We start from the raw sequence: 17,939 nt of genomic DNA, 5'->3' as shown, positions 1-17,939 counted from the left end.
TATTTATTCTATAGCATCGAATTTCATCTGAAATTAGAAGTTGCTCCAATGGTTTGTAAGAGTCCTCAATTCATTTTGTTTTTATGCATGGTCTTTTTAAAAAAGATTTATTTATTTATGCATACAGAACTGAGGTACAGGCCAGAGGTGCAGGGGCTGTAGAATTCACCAGAGACAGAGTGGGGAGCAGAACAGGTAGATGGAGTAAGTGCTCTGCTGAGGGGAGCAGCAGACGGGACAGGAGAGGTCTGCCCTGCCATGCTGATCTCCTCATGGCCCGGGATCGAAATCTTACTGAAGTGGCTGCGGTCAGCTTGCAGTGCTGCGTTCAAACCCATTGCTCTGCCAGCGAGGGCCTAAGAGTTCTTAATTCTATATGACTTGTAGCCAAGAATGGAACCTGCACCCCAATGATACTCATCTAACTATACATGTGATACTTAGATTACATATGAAACAATTTCTGGACTTCAACACACTGTTATTTGGTTAAATCTTATCCTCTTCTTCCTAATGGAATTCTATACCACTCATAACCCAATTATCTGTCACTTCGATTCAATAGTTTTAATGGAAAATATAATCGCAGTGCGCATCACAGCTTGGTGCTGCTTACCATGCTTTTTCATATTCAATACATCATGTGTTCTCTCATAGATGCCAGAACAACTCCTGTCTTTTCAGTATGCCCATTAGAATGGGTTTTAAAAAGGATGCCCATGGAGACATCTGCAGGTATAGATTTATTCTCCTGTAACTAAAAGCAGAGTGTGAGCAAGTTTGTGAGGATGGTGGGTGGGCTGGACCCTTATGTTTATCTAAGTTCTGATTGAGATATCAAAAATAGAGTGGGGGTTAAGCAAATAGTAGTTAGTGATTGCTCTTTGGCATATTTGATCCAACTCTATATTCTCCTCATTTTGAAAATACCACTGAAATGGAAAGCACAGTTGGCCAATAAGGTCCAAAGTGTTAGTATGCTCATGAGACAATATTTGAAAATCACCTAAGCCCCTGGTATATTCTATTATACTTGTTTCTTTCTCTTTTTTCCTGGTTCCATCATGTATATAATAGGAATATAACACAGAGGACAAAGACAGTTTATTCAACTTCAAAATCCGACTATGCTACTTAAAAGCTCTTGAACAGCTATTTATTTTATTCGTGTCTCTGATTCCTGAACTGCTAATGACAAAATTAGTCTCATTCCTGGGGTTGTGAGTATTAAATATTTCAAAAATTCTTACAGAAGCCTCCCTGGCAAAGGCTCAATCAATGCGACTATTATTGCTGTTAAGTGTGGTGGGGATGGTTTGCACACATATGCACAAGAGTGGTCCAGACTCCCCACCCCATTAGGAAAGATACACCACGTGTATCTCAAAGAGATATAACATGACGCACTCAGGGAGATGCAGCGGCAAATGTATACATGTGATTAGGAATGGGGGATGTACGCAGAGGCTGTTGCAGCGCTCTTGACTATCTGCAGAGAAAGCAGCATAATGTCGTGGAAAAACAGCATAAGCGGACTTCTGTTTAAATGCAAGTTATGAGACTCACACAATAAGACAAATCATTTCAATTATATTAGCCTCAGCTAACGGAAGGGAGTAATATCTACTTCTCGAAAGTACAAACCCTTATAGCATAAGCTAAATACTACAGTGCTCGGTCTGTAGTGCTGCTCAGGAATGTCAGATCACTTTTCTTCCTTTTTTTTTTTTTTTAGAAAAGATTTATTTATTTGTGCATACAAAACTGGGGTACAGGCCAGAGGTGCAGGGGCAGTGAGAAGTTTCACCAGAGACAAAGTGGGGAACAGAACAGACCGATTGACAAAGTACATTGCTGAGGGGAGCAGCGGGCGGGTCAGGAGAGGTCTGCCCCGCCATGTGGGTCACCTCCCGGGCGAGGATCAAACTCATACTGAAGTGGCTTTAGCTTCTTAGTGCTGTGCTTTAACCCACTGCGCCACCACTGAGGGCCTCATTTTTTTTCCTTTCCTAGATAACGAGTCTACAGACAGGTTTCATCTCCAGCCTGCTAGAAGTAAGGATTATGAACTCTGTAAGACATATATCTTCTTTTCTTCCTCACTGTCAATATTTTCTATCCCACTGAACTATATATCTTAAACAGAAAGTGGAAAGCCAGTGAATAATTTTTTTACCCACATAAGTCAGGAAAGCATAATTCTCTCTCATTATTAGAGTTGAAAAACTACATGTCCAGAGCTGCTTGTGAATTAAAGCCATTTCATAATCTCCTACTGTTATCACTTCCCCAACCTGGGTAAGCCTTTCACTCAGAGGCTAAGAATAACAGATAAAAATAAAACTCTTGCGTCCTTTTGAACAGCAAGGAGTAAGGCATTAGCCTAAAAGAAATAAACTGTCTTTCACTCTCTGATAATTTAAAAAAGACTTATACAAGGTATAAAAATGTCAAATTATATTAAACCGAACTATAGAGATAAACCCAAAGGGAAACATTTCTTCTAAATTACTGCACTTCCCCCTAGCAATCAGAGATTTCCCCCACAGTCATTGTTAATGATCTTGATCAAAAGAAGAAAGCAGTTTGAAAGTACATTGGGCAAAAAAATGTGTGTGTCTGTGTGCTTGGAATCTCAGGACATATTAGGCATTAGGTTCTAGATGGGGTGGATTTCATGATCTACAAAGCGAGTCTTTTTTTTTTTTTAAATCTTTAAAGAAATAGGAAAAGAGAAATATTGCCTTCATGGTAAAGAATAGCTTTTCATCTAAAGATAGTCAAAGAACATTTTGTTCTTTAAAACTGATATTTAGACACTTTTATCCTTTTGTCAAAAGAACATTTGAACTAGTAGCATTTAAAGTTAAAGTTGAGCTACAGGTTTAATGGAAATTGAGTGATGTGGTCAGGAGTTGCTATTACATTATGCAGGCAGTTGTGTCTGATCACCTAAAAAAAAAGTGTCTGCAGAATTCTTTCACAAGGATACATATCTGCTGTTCTCCAAACCAGTATTGCTTTACTGATATTTTAAATTTTAGAACCAAAGAATAAAGTAGCTATTACCATAAATTTTCCACCCCTTACCTTTCCTTCCTCCAATTGTATGACTTTACTGTCCTTTCAGAACATAATCATAAAAATAAAAGAATTACTAGGTTGAACATAGGCATTCTAGAACGATGCAGAAAGGAATGTCCCTTTCTGTAAGAAAACAACTCCAGGTTCACCAATATGGGTGGCAATAGGAAAGTAGATTCCTAACATTCAGTAGGCTAAGTTTCTACAAGTTGAGCTATAATACCACAATATTTATTTATTTATTTTTAAAGATTTATTTTGTTATGGCAATTTCGCAGAGTAATCAGACAGCACTCAGAGAGGTAGAGAAAGAGATTTACTTGTCACACCGGCAGGCTCAGTGGGATCAGTCCCACAAGGCAGAGCCCCGAATTACAAGAGTGGTGAGGTTTTATACAAGTTGTGTGAGGAACCTTGCCATCCCATCTGTCATAGCATAAGTATTCTTTATTGTTTGGGAAGGGGTCCAGGTGGCCTCAGCTACTACTGTGCACCAGCAGTACACTGCAGGAACTTTCTGCTCCAGCGAGCAGCACAATCCAAGCAGCAGACTCGCCCACGCAGGAGGCATGGGAAAGTAGCAGAAATGGGAAACTTCCTGCTTCAATTTATTTATGCATACAAGAACTGGGGTACAGGCTATAGGTGTGGGAGGGGGGAGAGGATCCACCAGTAATAGAGTGTGGAGCAGAACAGGCAGATTGACGAAGTACACTGCTGAGGGGAGCAGTGGGCGGGTCAGGAGAGGCCTGCCACGCCATGTGGGTCAGCTCCCTGGCCAGGGATGGAACTCATACTGCAGTGGCTGCAGATAGATTCATAGTGCTGCCCTTTAACCCATCGTGCCACCAGGAAGGGTCCAATATTTGTTTATTACAGCCATAATGCAACCACCATTAAATCACCTATAATCCACCACCACAGTCCATTGTGCTTCTTTATCTCTTCACCATTTCCCCCCTTTTTCCAATTCTGCAGTCAGCTATTAAAGGGTTAGCTTTTTGGGTAAGATTTATTTATTTATGCATGCAAGAATTGGGGTACAGGCCAGAGGTGAGGGATAGTGGGTGAGAGGATTCACCAGAGATAGAGTGGGGAGCAGAACAGGCCAACTGACGAAGTATGCTGCTGAGGGGAGCAGCGGGCTGGTCAGGAGAGTTCTGCCATGCCATATGGGTCACCTCCAGGGGCAGGATCGAACTCTCACTGAAGCGGCTGCAGCTCGCTTGCAGTGCTGCGTTCTAACCCATTGTGCCAGCAGGGAGGGCCTTGATAAATAATTTCTATACAACATTTTCCTCCAAGATTATGCCTCCCTTTATATCAGTTCTCATTACATTAAAAAAAAATTCTTATTCATTCAAAGTAAGATCTTAACACATTCTTATGTAATCTCTGCATTACTTACTTCCCAATTTTATACCTAAGTGTTGGAGGAAAAGAATAGATAACCCGAAGAAGACATCACAAAGTTAAAACCTGACTCATGCAAGGAGATGGGGGCAGAAGGTCATGTTAATACATGACTATCAACCCAGTCATAGAGACTCCTATATCAGACGGCTGTAGGGAGTATCGGAAGCACAGACCTGAGAGTAAATATACAGTGCTTGGGCCCATTGTGAGATTCCACATAGTTATCTGAGATCAGCAGCAAGCAGCAAACAGGCCACCACACAAAGGAGTGAGCCCCTCCCAAAGAGAAAAGGACTCTACCAGGGCAGTCTCTGCACTGGCTCGGCAGCAGTCCTGCCCACCTGTGACTATGCAGGTGCTTCTTGCCACTCACTCTCTCCCTCTGCAGTGCAGTACCTCCTGTATCTCTCAGGACCTCTCTGCACTGACACCGCCCCCCCTCAGTGGAGGCCGCTGTCTCCTAAGGCCGCCTGCCTGCAACCATGCAGGTCTCTCTTTCTGCAAACCTGCCTCTTTGGGAGCGCTCTTGCTGCACACTTGCATCTATGCAAGTGTCCTCTGTCTGTCCCTGCTCCTAATAAACCTGCTCTTTAAATATAACTGAGTCTCTGTCTCATGGAGAAACATGCCTGGGAACTCGCCACTTGCCTCTGAAAGGAGAGCTCTGGGGAAACCTTTCCCAGGGTGAACCCAAGGGCCCCGCACCCCACATAAATAACAACATCACTAACCACTTTCTCCTTGTCCACTATGTCTCACTCACAGTGCTTTTCTGTTTCAAGAACACATTAAACTGATCTTGTCACATATTCTTTGTACTTTCTGCTCCATTTACCAGGAATTTTCAACCCACTTTTCATCGTTCAGAATTCAAGTCCAATATTACCTCTTCAAAAAAGCCATCCCTAACACTCCCATTAAAATAATCACCATATCACTCGGTGATAGGAAACCCACAGGGATTAAAACTGAAATGAAAAAAAAAATGTACAAAATGATGTAAAAATAAACTATTACATTTATTTAAAAAATAATAATCACCACATCCTGTCCCAATCTCCACCTTTGTCAGTCCCATCATCTTACTTTAATTTCTAAAATTCTTACAAAATATTAGTGGGGTAAAAGAATACTTCATATAGTAATTCTCTAAATGCCTTCATTTCCAGGTTATTCTGTGGAGGCCTCAGATTAATGCAGAATCTGCATTAGGGTAAAGGACAAAGGTAAGCCAATAATACGTATGCTCCCAAATTCCAGAATATATAGTATCAAAGAGAAATAGAATAAAAAAATATGATCCAGATCACTAGTTTAGTTTTTTAAACTTAATGAACAATAGCTATGATGGTAAAAACTCTTTCATAATTTTTTTTTTAGAACCCTCTTCCTTTGAGTGTAGGGAAGGAAGAATAAATGAAAGCAAGCATCGCCTTCCCCTGAGAAATGACTTACCTGCCAGATTTCAATGCCTTACCTGGTATTTACCAGTCAAATTATACTGGGTGGACAGAAGACATTGTCTCTGCAACTAAATAGCTGGTGAGTTTGAACAAATCACTTTAGTATTTAATCTGTTACATTGGAATGAGAATTTCTATCTTGTTTAACTTGCAGACTTATTGTGAACTTCAAATTAAATAATGTTTATAAAAGTACCTTATGCTGTCCAGTGCATGGAAATGTAAGTTGTGATTTTTACAAAAGATTTACATTTTGTCAAAAGAAGAACCAGAATATTAGTTTGCACAATGTTCAAGAATTTCTTGAAAAAACATGGTCTCAGTTGGCTATTGATATTCAAATCCAGTTATATCTTTAATATCCTCCTTAGACGTATATAGACATATCTAATAATTGTTTTGCATTAGTAACAACAAATTGAAACTGATTCCCTTGTGTAAAGCAGACCACACTCAGTTAGGATTAAGTTGGATTCAAAACCTAACTGACAGTGTTAGGAATGAAGGATTCCAAGCAGTTGACATAGTCAATTTCACAACAAGGAGGGGCAGGTAGGATGATTGAGGAGGCAATGAGGACTTTGAAAACATCTTCACCAGATATTACATGGCCCTAAATTTTCACCATTGGAAGCATTTTTCATGTATCTGAGTACATTTTAATTTGGTAGAGGCATTCATTAACTTCAGAGACTAATATATGTTTAATGTACTCTTACCTACTGCCACTTAGTGAAACACTCTCATGAATTTTTGAAGAAACAGGAAGCAAACGATTAGGTAAAGTTTGCTGGTAAAAGGGTCAGGACCATGATATTCTGATTTGAATATTTGAAACTTTATTTTTTTGTTTCATTTTTTCCCTCTACATGTACTAATTTATTTCCTTAAATCCTTATTCATTTGTGTACAGTAATCGGGTTCTCCTCTCATCTGTGTGCCTGTACTTCTTCCACCAGCACAACACCAGAACTGGCACCATAGCCTCTTGTGCTTGTCCCTCTCCACTTTAGACCCCTCTCCCTCCTCCTCCCTTGCAGCAAGTGAGAGAGCATTTTTTTTAATTTATCGGATTTATATATGCCTGTGTACATATATACATACGTACACACACGTAAATATATGCATATATACACATGCTTATGTACACACATTACATGTATATACACATAATATGTTATATACACATGCATATGTTATATACATACATATGTTATATACACATGTATATGTGTATGTGTACATATATTATATACATATGTATATGTATATCTGTATGTGTTTGTACACCTGTATATACACATATATACATTATGTATGTATGTGCATGTACATAAATACATGTATATACATATATTATTTATATTATAAGCACACACACACACACATTGATGTTCATTTTAAAAGTGATTATATCTCCCCCAGGTGCAGATCCCATGGAATTTCCTCCCCCAGTTTGCTGCGTTCACCATCACTACAGTCCCCCGAGCTTCTCCCTCCCTAGGAGAGTATTTGAAAGTCAGTTTTTCAATGCCAGTGGTAGAAATACAAAAATAGCCATCTACCCAAACTGTCATGTAATGCACTTCATTTTAACTACAAGTTAACTAAAACTGAAAAGGTTCTTGAGATCCTTTTGCTTTATCAAGTTGTGGTCCCATTTATACACAGACACCATTTTAACTAGGTCACCAACACAATGTAATTGGTCCCAATTGTGTTTGATAGTTATGAATATATCATTTTGTCTTTTGGATTCTTAGTGATGTTTACATCCATGAATTATGGATATTTCCAATTAAATAAGGAAGAAAAGTTATAGCATAAATCCTATTGATCCAAATGTCTCTTAACCATTAAAGCAATGAACCAAATGTAATTTATAATAATCTGACTCTCATTTCATTCCAATTGTTTTTCTTCAAAAGCAACTTTTTTTCTACATTAGCTAACCTCAAGATGACCTACTTATTATTAAAAATTCAAACTTAAGAGTCTCATGAGGGTATATTTCCCCCAAACTGCATGATTTTCTGGCAAGAATATTATATAAGGCAAAGATCTTTTTCTGTATCTGATATAAAAAGCTGGTGCAACACCACAGAGCTTACCAGGGTAACTACTCTTTGTTTGTTATTCATCAATATTTCAAATATTTTATGTCATAAACCATCATTACTTTCTCTTTGTTAGTTTAGGGTATTACAGAGGTTACAGTAATGCATATAGGTGATTTTGAGCATAGGTAATGATTAAAGAAATATAAAAATTAATAGATAATAGAATTCAGAGATGGAGATAATGGATTAATAGGTAGATTAATTAATAGATAATGGAGGGTTTCTTTAATACCAGCAGTGAGTGTTGGAATAAGAAAGATAAGACAATTTACTGTAGGAAAGAAAGTCATCTAAGTGTGGCACTTAGTGGTCAGAAATAGTTTATATTGAAAGCTCATTTGCAAGACTATAATAATAGGGTGTTGAGTGATATATAATTATATAACCATTTTTTTTCTATTGGCAAAGGGCTGTTGTATAAGCTTGACAATGCAATAATAATAGGAAAGAACTAAATGAGAGGCAAGACTATTTTCCTATTGTCACAATCTAGAACCCGGTTCTTTCCCACTCAAATCATGTTTGTTTTTTTCTCATGTAGAGTTATAGTCCATTCCTAGTTAATGATAATTTTTTCTACTTGGCGATTACTTTTTGGTCACTTAGAATTTACATTACTCTTCCATGAGTTTTTAAGTCTCATGATTCAAGACAGTGGTTATTGATGCTTTAAGAAGAGGAAGAGAGACTAAGAGAAATATGCACATGCTGATAGAAAATATCGCCAATATATTGATAACTAATATTATGGTTATTTTTAAAAGAAATGTACACATTAATAGGATTACTATTACCCCATTCTCATGAGTAATATATATATATATATATATATATATATATATATATATATATATGCAGGTGTATATCCTGGGGTATGTATGTAATTTTTTAATATAAAGATTTATTTAATTATGCATACAGAACTGGGGTACAGGCCAGAGGTGCAGGGATGGGTGGGAGGATTCATCAGAGACAGAGTGGGTAGCAAACAGGCAGATCAACAAAGTACACTGCTGAGGGGAGCTGCAGGCGGGTCAGGAGAGGTCTGCCACGCCATGTGGATCACCTCCTGGGTGGGGGGGGTCGAACTCATGTTGAAGTGGCTTTAGCTCCTTAGTGCGGTGCTTTAACCCCACTGCACCACCAGGGAGGGCCCGGTATCTATGTAATTTTTTAAAAAGTTTATTTCTACATAGAAGAACTGGGTGGGGTACAGGCCAGAGGTAGAGGGGGGTGGGTGAGAGGATTCACCAGGGACAGAGTGGGGAGTAGAACAGGCAGATCTGCTGATGGGAGCAGCAGACAAGACAGGAAAGGTCTGCTGTGCCATGTGGGTCATTTCCCTGGCTGGGGATTGAACTCAGGCTCAACTGGTGATAGTGCTGGGATTTAATCCATTTGCCACCAGCGAGGCCCCTACAGTAATTTTTAAAAAATATATTACTAGACCTATAGATATGTCGAAATTCTTAATTTTCGTTTTATGTCTTGCTATACTATCTTAATTTCTAATAATGCACATATGACTTCATTTTTTAAAAGATTTATTTATTCGTACAGAACTGGGGTACAGGCCAGAGATGCGGAGGGTGAGAGAATTCACCAGAGACAGAGTGGGGAGCAGAACAGGCAGATCGATGAAGTACACTGCTGAGGGGAGCAGCGGGCGGGTCAGGAGAGGTCTGCTGAGCCTTGTGGTCACCTCCGGGGCAGGCGGGGATCGAACTCATGCGGAAGTGGCTTTAGCTTCTCTGTGCTGTGCTTTAACCCGCTGTGCCACCAGGGAGGGCCATGACTTCATTTTTTTTGGGTAAGTAATATACAATATATCTTTTAGAGCAGGATAAACAGAATGATGGCAGTTTTGAAAAAGAAAAAATAAAACTGATTCTATAAGAAAATAGCTGGAATTTTTTACAATGGATTTTTCTCTAGAACACATGTGTCATGAAAGCAGTAGCTAAAATAAATTAAATTGGGAAAGGAAAAGACTCGTCAACATTGTTCTCATTGGACATGCTGAGTCCAGCAAGTTTAACACTACTGGTCATCTGAACTACAAATATTGTGGCATTGACAAAAGAGCCATTGAACATTTTGAGGAGAAGGCTGCTGACATGGGCAACTGCTACTTCAAGTATGCTCGAGTCTTGGATAAACTAAAAACTGAACAAGAGTGTGAGATCACCATCTATATCTCTCTGTGGAAATTCAAGAGCACATGAATTATGTGACTATCATAGATGTCCCAGGACACAGAGACTTTATCAAAAACTGTCCTGTCCTGATTGTGGCTGCTGGTGTTGGTGAATTTGAAATCGGAGTCATAGGTAAACTTACGAGAATTTCCTTCTGCCTTATACAATAGGTAATTGTTGTTGTTAATAAAATGGATTCCGGGCCCTCCCAGGTGGTGCAATGGGTTAGGATGCAGCACTGCAAGCCAGCCACAGCTGCTTCAGTGTGAGTGCAATCCCCGTCCCTGGAGGTGACCCACATGGCATGGCAGACCTCTTGTGACCTGCTTGCTGCTCCCCTCAGCAGTGTACTTAGTTGATCTGCCTGTTCTGCTCTCTGCTCTGTCTCTGGTGAATCCTCTCACCACCCCCTGTGCCTCTCTGGTCTGTACCCCAGTTCTGTATGCATAGGTAATTACATTTTTAAAAAATTAAAAATAAAATGAATTCCACTGAGCCACCCTACATCCAGAAGAGACACAAGGAATTTATTAAAGAAGACAATACCTTCAGTTAGAAAATTGACTGCAGCGCCTACACAGTAGCATTTAGGCTCCAAGTTGAGACTGGTGTTTTAAAACCTGCTACAGTGGTCACCTGTGTGCCAGTCAATGTTATAAGTGAAGTAAAATTTCTTGAAATGCACCATGAAGCTCTGAGTGAAGCTCTTCCTGGGAACGATGTGGGCTTCAATGTCAAGAATGTTTCTGTCAAAGGCAGAATGTGGCTGGTGACAGCAAAAATTACCCACAAGGGCCTCCCTCATGGCTCAGGGGTTGTTTCAGCACTATCAAACTATGCAGCTATCAAGCTATCTCCAACTGCTGCAGCATGAGTTTGATCCCCAGCCAGGGAGCTGACCTACATGGCATGGCAGACCTCTCCTGTCTTGTCTGCTGCTCCCCTCAGCAGTCTATTTCGGTAGATCCACGATTCCCCACTGTTTCTGGTGAATCCACTCACCGCCCTGCACCTCTGGCCTACACCCCAGTTCTTGTATGCATGAATAAATTAATCTTTTTTTTTTTTTAAATGACCCCAATAGAAGCTTCTGGCTTGACAGCTCGGGTGGTTATGCTTAACCATCCAGCCAAACCAGCACTGGATATGCATCTGTGCTGGATTGTCAAACTGTTCATATAGCTTGCCAAGTTTGCTGAGCTAAAGGAGATTGATCGTCATTCTGGGAAAAAGCTGGAAGATGGCCCCAAATTCTTGAAATCTGGTTTTGCTGCCATAGTTCGTATGGTTCCTGGCAAGCCTGTGTGTGTTGAGAGCATCTCTGACTGTCCTCTTCTGGGCTATTTTGCTGTTCGTGACATGAGACAGACAGTTGCTGTGGGTGTCATCAAAGCAGTGGGCATGAAGGTATGGAGCTGACAGTCACCAAGTCTGCCTAGAAAGTGCAGAAGGCAAAGTGAATATTATCCCCAATACATGTCACCCCACTTAATCAGTGGTGTAAGAAGTTTCAGCACTGTTTACCTCAATTGGTCATTTAAGTTTAATAGTAAAAGACTGATTCATGACAGCAATGCATCATCGAATCTTCAGAAGGAAAGGAGACTGTTTTATGGCGCCTTAGGCTTATTTTGTTTGGCAGTAATTTTAGTTTTTAAAATTAATAATTTTTTTTAAAGATTTCATTTTATTTGTGCATACAGAACTGGGATACAGGCTAGAGATGTGGAGGGTGAGAGGATTCACCAGAGACAGAGGGGAGCAGAACAGGCAGATCAACGAAATACACTGCTGAGGGGAGCAGCGGGCGAGCCAGGAGAGGTCTCCACGCCATGTGGTCACCTCCGGGGCAGGCGGGAATCGAACTCATGAGGAAGCGGCTTTAGATTCTTAGTGCTGTGCTTTAACCCGCTGCACCACCAGGGAGGGCCCTAAAATTAATAATTTTTTTTAAAGATTTATTTATTTATTCATATAGAGCTGGGGTACAGGCCAGAGATGCGGAGGGTGAGAGGATTCACCAGAGAGAGTGGGGAGCAGAACAGGCAGATCTACAAAGTACACTGCTGAGGGGAGCAGCAGGCGGGTCAGGAGAGGTCTGCAGTGCCATGTGGTCTCCTCCGGGGCAGGCGGGAATCGAACTCATGCGGAAGTGGCTTTAGCTTCTCAGTGCTGTGCTTTAACCCGCTGCGCCACCAGGGAGGGCCAAATTAATAATTTTTAATGGAGAAAATTTGACCAAAACCTGTCACAGAATTTTGAGACCCCTTTAAATAACATTTAATGAGAAACCAGTGTCTTCGTTTGGTCAATACTGCTGCAGTACTAAGATAACATTTCAGTAACAGTTTCTCTTAGGTCTGATGTTGCATCCTAGCTAAACTTTTTCTTGGTGAGAATTTCCCCCTCCATTCTAAGGGACAGAATGAAAAAATAAGGGACAGAATCATCTGTGTAGAATTAAAAGCTATGAAAGAAAAGTTTTTGGTGGTAATACATTAGGTTAGATGAGTAGAGAAATCGCTTATATATAAGCTTATCAGATAACTAACTGTAATGTTAAAGTCCATGTATTCCTTATTAAATGTGTTTGTAATTACAGAAATATTGAGCACATTTGTTGGCATGATGCCCAAAATAGCAAAAGCAAAAGAAAATGCCTAGAAAGATATTCTCCAATATGAAACCAGCAGCCATTTTTGTAGCAGTTGTTTTTGAGTGATTTTAATATTTTCTTAGTGTCTATTTCTGTTTCCTATATTTTTACATATGTATTCATACATACACACACACATATAATTTTTGTGAAATGATATAGCAAAATATGCTATGATACTGGAGGATTATACTCAAAGAACTCTCACTTTGATATAAATCTTAATTGTAATTCCAAATTAATATTGCTTATAGCAGAATTACATGAGTATTGGTGAACATAAAAATAATCTGGTCACTGCAGAAGTGTTTAGAGAGGTGCTACCTATATCCTCAGAATGTAACAGCAAGGAGTATGCAAAGTCTTCAAATTCTTTGTTTGTTTGTCTTTTGCTTATTATTTGATTTCCCCAACAGTTGTCCAACTGGTATTTCTACATTAGAAGTTAAAACTCTATGCAAAAATATTTCCCTTTAATTAACATACCCAGTGACAGCAGGTGAGCTGAGGAGTCTTTCTCCACTTTTTTTTTCTTTTTGTTTGGTATATAGTATTCAAATTTTTAATATATAAACGAATAAATCATTGTTTTCAGGGCCTCCACCAAGCCGTACTTGACCATACCCTATCTGCCTCAATGCCCACCCTCTCTACTATTCACCTATTCCCTTTTACAACTGTTATCTTATTTTTGCATAGTTCAAATTTTTATTTTTTCCTATTGTTGCCATGAAATTGTTTGTTGGGTGTCTATGTTCTGCAGATGATTGAAACCATCTGAAATCTGTCTTTCATTTTTTGGCTGATTTTGATCAACATAATCATCTCAAGCTCCATACATTTTATGCCAAATGCCACCACTTCATTTTTTTCACAGCTGTATAATATGCCATCGAATACATACATAATTTTCTCTATCCATTCCTCTGTTGAAGGGAATTAGGATTGATTCCATGATCTGGCATTTGTGAGCAGTGTTGTTATGTACATAGCTGTAGATGTTTTTTGTTATTTTTTTTTTCATATTATTTGGATAGACACCTAATGGTGGTATTGCAAGATCAAATGACATAACCATTTTTATTTTCTTGAAACACCTGCATGCTATTTCCCATAGGGGCTTTTCCTGCTTGCATCCCCACCTATTGTGGTTTCTTTTCAATGCAACCTCACCAACATGTGTTTATTGTGTTCTTTTTTCTATGGGCCATTCTCATAAGGTGAGGTGGTATATCAATGTGGCTTTAATTTGCACTTCTTTTATAATAAGTGACATTGAAAACGTGTGCTATGTCTATCGGCCATCTGAATGCTGTCTTAAGAGAATTATCAGGACCTCTATTGAGGTCCTTTAACCATTTTTTAATTGGGTCATTTATTTCTTTGTTGTTGGATTATGTATGTCCTTTGTAAATTTTGGAGATTCAACCCTTGTCAAATACATGGTAGGTAAATTTTCCCCTACATTCTTTAGGTTGCCTGTATATGAAACCTGTAAGGCATTATTGAAAGAAGAAAAAGAATTGGAAATGTTATAGTCAACCTTGAGGAAAACGGGAATGACTTAGTTTGTAAGTTCTCACTCACATGCTTAAGAAATTGGGACAAGGCAAAAAAGAAGACATGCAGAGAGAATTTTGAAAAGGATTATTTGCAGAGAGAGGAAAGAGAAAGACAGACAGACATAATTATTAATCATACACAAGGCCAGAAACCATCTTCCCTGCCAGCAGTGCCATCTGAGTGGAGACTGGTGTGTGAATCAAGAGAGTGAGCACATACATGTTCAGTTTTTAAGCTTTCCCTACTCAGAAAACCAGGTTCATTGTATGCTGGGAGCTGTATACCTCGGCATCTGAGATCTCATTAGTGTGCAGATAGAGGTAAGATCAAAAAATGTCAGAGAGTGGAGGTTGATTCAGGATTTTATTCACTGGTTCTGTTTGCTCCTCAGTGTCACTTGAACAATTCTCCCACACCTTTCAATTTTTGTGACTATTTCTATGATGACGAAAAACAAATGAGTGGGTACTGGAGTGTGGTCTCAGAAAAGTCTCTAGGTTTACAATGTATTCAAAGGAAGTAACAATCAGATACTAGCCTATTGTACATACACAGTATAGCAAAGTCCTCCATTTCTAGAAAACAGTGAATCAGTTCAAGCAAAACAAACAAGCAAACAATCAAAAAGGCTAGAGACACTAGTTGAATAAATAAGAAACAAATTTGTAAAAAACTCAAGATGAGGCTCTCCCTGGTGGCACAGTGGGTTGACGCACAGGACTATGAAGCTAGCCGCAGCCGCCTCAGGCCTGAGTTCAATGCTCCACCACACCAGGCACACATGGGGAGGCAGACCTTCCCTACCTCGCCCACTGCTCCCCTCAGCAGTGTACTTTGTCAGCCTGCCTGTTCTGCTTTCCACTGTGTCTTTGGTGGATTCCCTTACCTTTCTGAACCTCTGACCTGTACCCCAGCTCTGTATGCATAAATAAATAAATCTTAAAAATAAAAACTCTGATGAAAACCAGGAAAAAAGCACAGAAATTTTTCTCCACTTCATCTCAATTTTGTTAAATAATACAGCAAATTTTTTTGAAATTAAATATAATTTCAATGCATTAGCTCTAATTTGCATAAACTCACAGGAAGAATAACCAAGTAGAATTTTTATTGGTTTTGTTGGAACTTTCAATGAGGAATCTTAGATTGAACTCTCAACATTTGACATTTCTAGGTCACAGGAGGAAGGTCTTAACATTTCTTACCAGAATGCACTGGCAACATCTGTACCTTTGGCTAGATTTACTCTGATTGAGGTTTCCCAGGGTCTTCTGTCTGGGTCTCCAGGTCTGCCAATGGAGTTAAGTTTCTCTACTTGTCTACCTTCCTTAGAAGTCTCTAGAACCGTACTGGCAATGTAGTAGGCTCTTTTCTTGGCTCCGATAAATTTTAACTCTCAAAAGACATTTTAATTGAAGCTATGATAGTGAATTATGTTTCTAATTCATTAAGAAGAGACAAATAAAATATCCTACCAAGGGCCCTCCCTGGTGACCAACGGGTAAGGATGCAGCACTGCAAGCTAGCCGCAGCCGCTTCAGTGTGAGTTTGATCCCCAGTCCTGGAGGCGAACCACATGGTGCAGCAGACCTTTTCTGACCTGTTGGATGCTCCCCTCAGCTGTGTACTTCGTTGATCTGCCTGTTTTGCTCCCCACTCTGTTTCTGGTGAATCCTCTCACCGCCCCTGCATCTCTGGCCTGCACCACAGTTATGTATGCATAAATAAATCTTTAAAAAATTCCTACTGAAATTATACAAAAACAAATATGCTTAAGAACCTGGGACAAGACACCACACAAAATATGCAGAGAATTTTAAAAAGGATTATTTGTAGAGGGAGGAGAGACAGCAAGACATAGAGAGACACAGGGAGATAATTATTATTCAGATACAAAGCCAGAAACCATCTACTCTGCATACATTCCCTTCTGCAATCCTTGGCTGAATCGTCACTTTCTTCTGTCATCTCCTTCCATTCCTTTCTTTCTGTTTCTCATTCCTTCTCCCCTATTTTGCTTCCAATCTGTCCTTCCAATGTCCCACTTATTTGCAATAAGACTATTGATTTTTCCTTAAGTGTTCACTTCTACTTCCTCTCCACATTCATTATTTCTTCTTCCTAAACCTTGTCCTGCCTTCTTTCTGCAAATACAGGTACAGGGTTAACTTTCCTTTCTTCTCTGGCACTGTAAACTAAAAGCTATGCGTATCAGCTAGAAAGAGCTCTCCTCTAAAATACCTTCTAACTTGAATAACTCCTTACATCTGGAGTGTTCTGCCCAAAAAATATCATGTAAATGATCTAAGTATATTCCAGAAGATTTGGATTCAGTTATGTGTAAATACAATAATTCTTTCAAAAAACTTCCATGAATTCCCAATGGGTTTTTCCTGAGGCCAGAGTATCTTACTAAAATTCTTTTCCTTAAGCATTCCTACATTAACCTTACTAAGAATCACCTCTGTTAGTGTTGTAGCCTTCCAACTGCACCATCATTGGGGTACCAATTTGGGTTTACCATTGTAACAGCCTCTTTTATTTCTGGGGTTTCTGGATCTTCCTAGTGGAGAAGACGGACCTCTTCGCTAGGTTTCCCTAAAATCATCATTTACTCATCTGACATTAATAGCATACATAGCATGGATTGTATGTCTGCCCAGGTAGGTCCATGGGAAGCCAAAGCAGAAGCAAGCAAATTAACCTTCCTTTTAGGACCTTACCAGTATAGAGTGATGGAATGTCTCCAATTCAGGGGGTTTCTGGTGACAAAAAGGAGTGCATGACCATTAGTGTTTTACAACAGATTGCTCGTATTCATTTATCCGTCCACTGGGAATTGGTGAAGCAAGAACTTTCTACCATAGTGTGAATATTCTGGTCAAATATGGTGTTTGTCTGATAGGAGACAGAGAATCTTAGTACTCTTTTTGGGGTGGGGTGAGATACACAAAGTCTCTGGAGCCTCTGTAATCTCCCAGAGAAGGCCACTGACTGCTGAAAAGGGACTCTCCAGTTGTTGAATTCAAAATCTCCTATAAGAGGATTTCCTTTTCCTCTCCTTCACAACTATTAGGGGGAGGGGAAGTTTACTTCACCATTTTTGTGTGTGTGTGTGTGTGCCATCAAATTGACCTTTGTCATTTGTAATCTTCATTTATGGAGAACAGCCAGAATATCCAAGGAGACTTTGGTAAAAATAGATTACTTCCTCTTGAACCCAAAACCCAGTTATAGAAAATGCTGATATACACACATAACTAAGAAGACCCTAAGGTATGTTTCTTCTGGAAACATCCTAAGTTGGTGGTTGAAACTGAGTTCCATGTGTATTTGCACAGGACCACCCATAAAACCAAAATTAGTTTGCATACACTGAACTTTTCCATACCACACAAACCAAATCTTAAAGACAAATACTAAGAAGGAGATCTGCATA

At 39.4% G+C, this 17,939-nt stretch overlaps 1 protein-coding gene across 1 annotated transcript in view; it reads left to right on the top strand.

Annotated features, from left to right (window-relative positions):
• LOC101618842 overlaps positions 1 to 17,372 on the top strand; it is a 134,727-nt gene extending 117,355 nt beyond the window's left edge. The window contains 10 exon segments of the mRNA XM_012727055.1: positions 10,068 to 10,303; positions 10,306 to 10,493; positions 10,778 to 10,832; positions 10,881 to 11,036; positions 11,039 to 11,064; positions 11,353 to 11,404; positions 11,407 to 11,468; positions 11,470 to 11,688; positions 17,068 to 17,163; positions 17,256 to 17,372. Of these exon segments, the coding sequence (XP_012582509.1) occupies positions 10,068 to 10,303; positions 10,306 to 10,493; positions 10,778 to 10,832; positions 10,881 to 11,036; positions 11,039 to 11,064; positions 11,353 to 11,404; positions 11,407 to 11,468; positions 11,470 to 11,688; positions 17,068 to 17,163; positions 17,256 to 17,372 (1,207 nt within the window).
• The last annotated feature ends 567 nt before the right edge of the window (positions 17,373 to 17,939 follow it).

The sequence above is a fragment of the Condylura cristata genome, unplaced genomic scaffold, assembly GCF_000260355.1.
Source record: "Condylura cristata isolate star-nosed mole 26May11 unplaced genomic scaffold, ConCri1.0 scaffold00019, whole genome shotgun sequence".
In the NCBI taxonomy this organism is placed as follows: Eukaryota; Metazoa; Chordata; class Mammalia; order Eulipotyphla; family Talpidae; genus Condylura; species Condylura cristata.
This window is presented reverse-complemented; position numbering and strand designations above follow the sequence as displayed.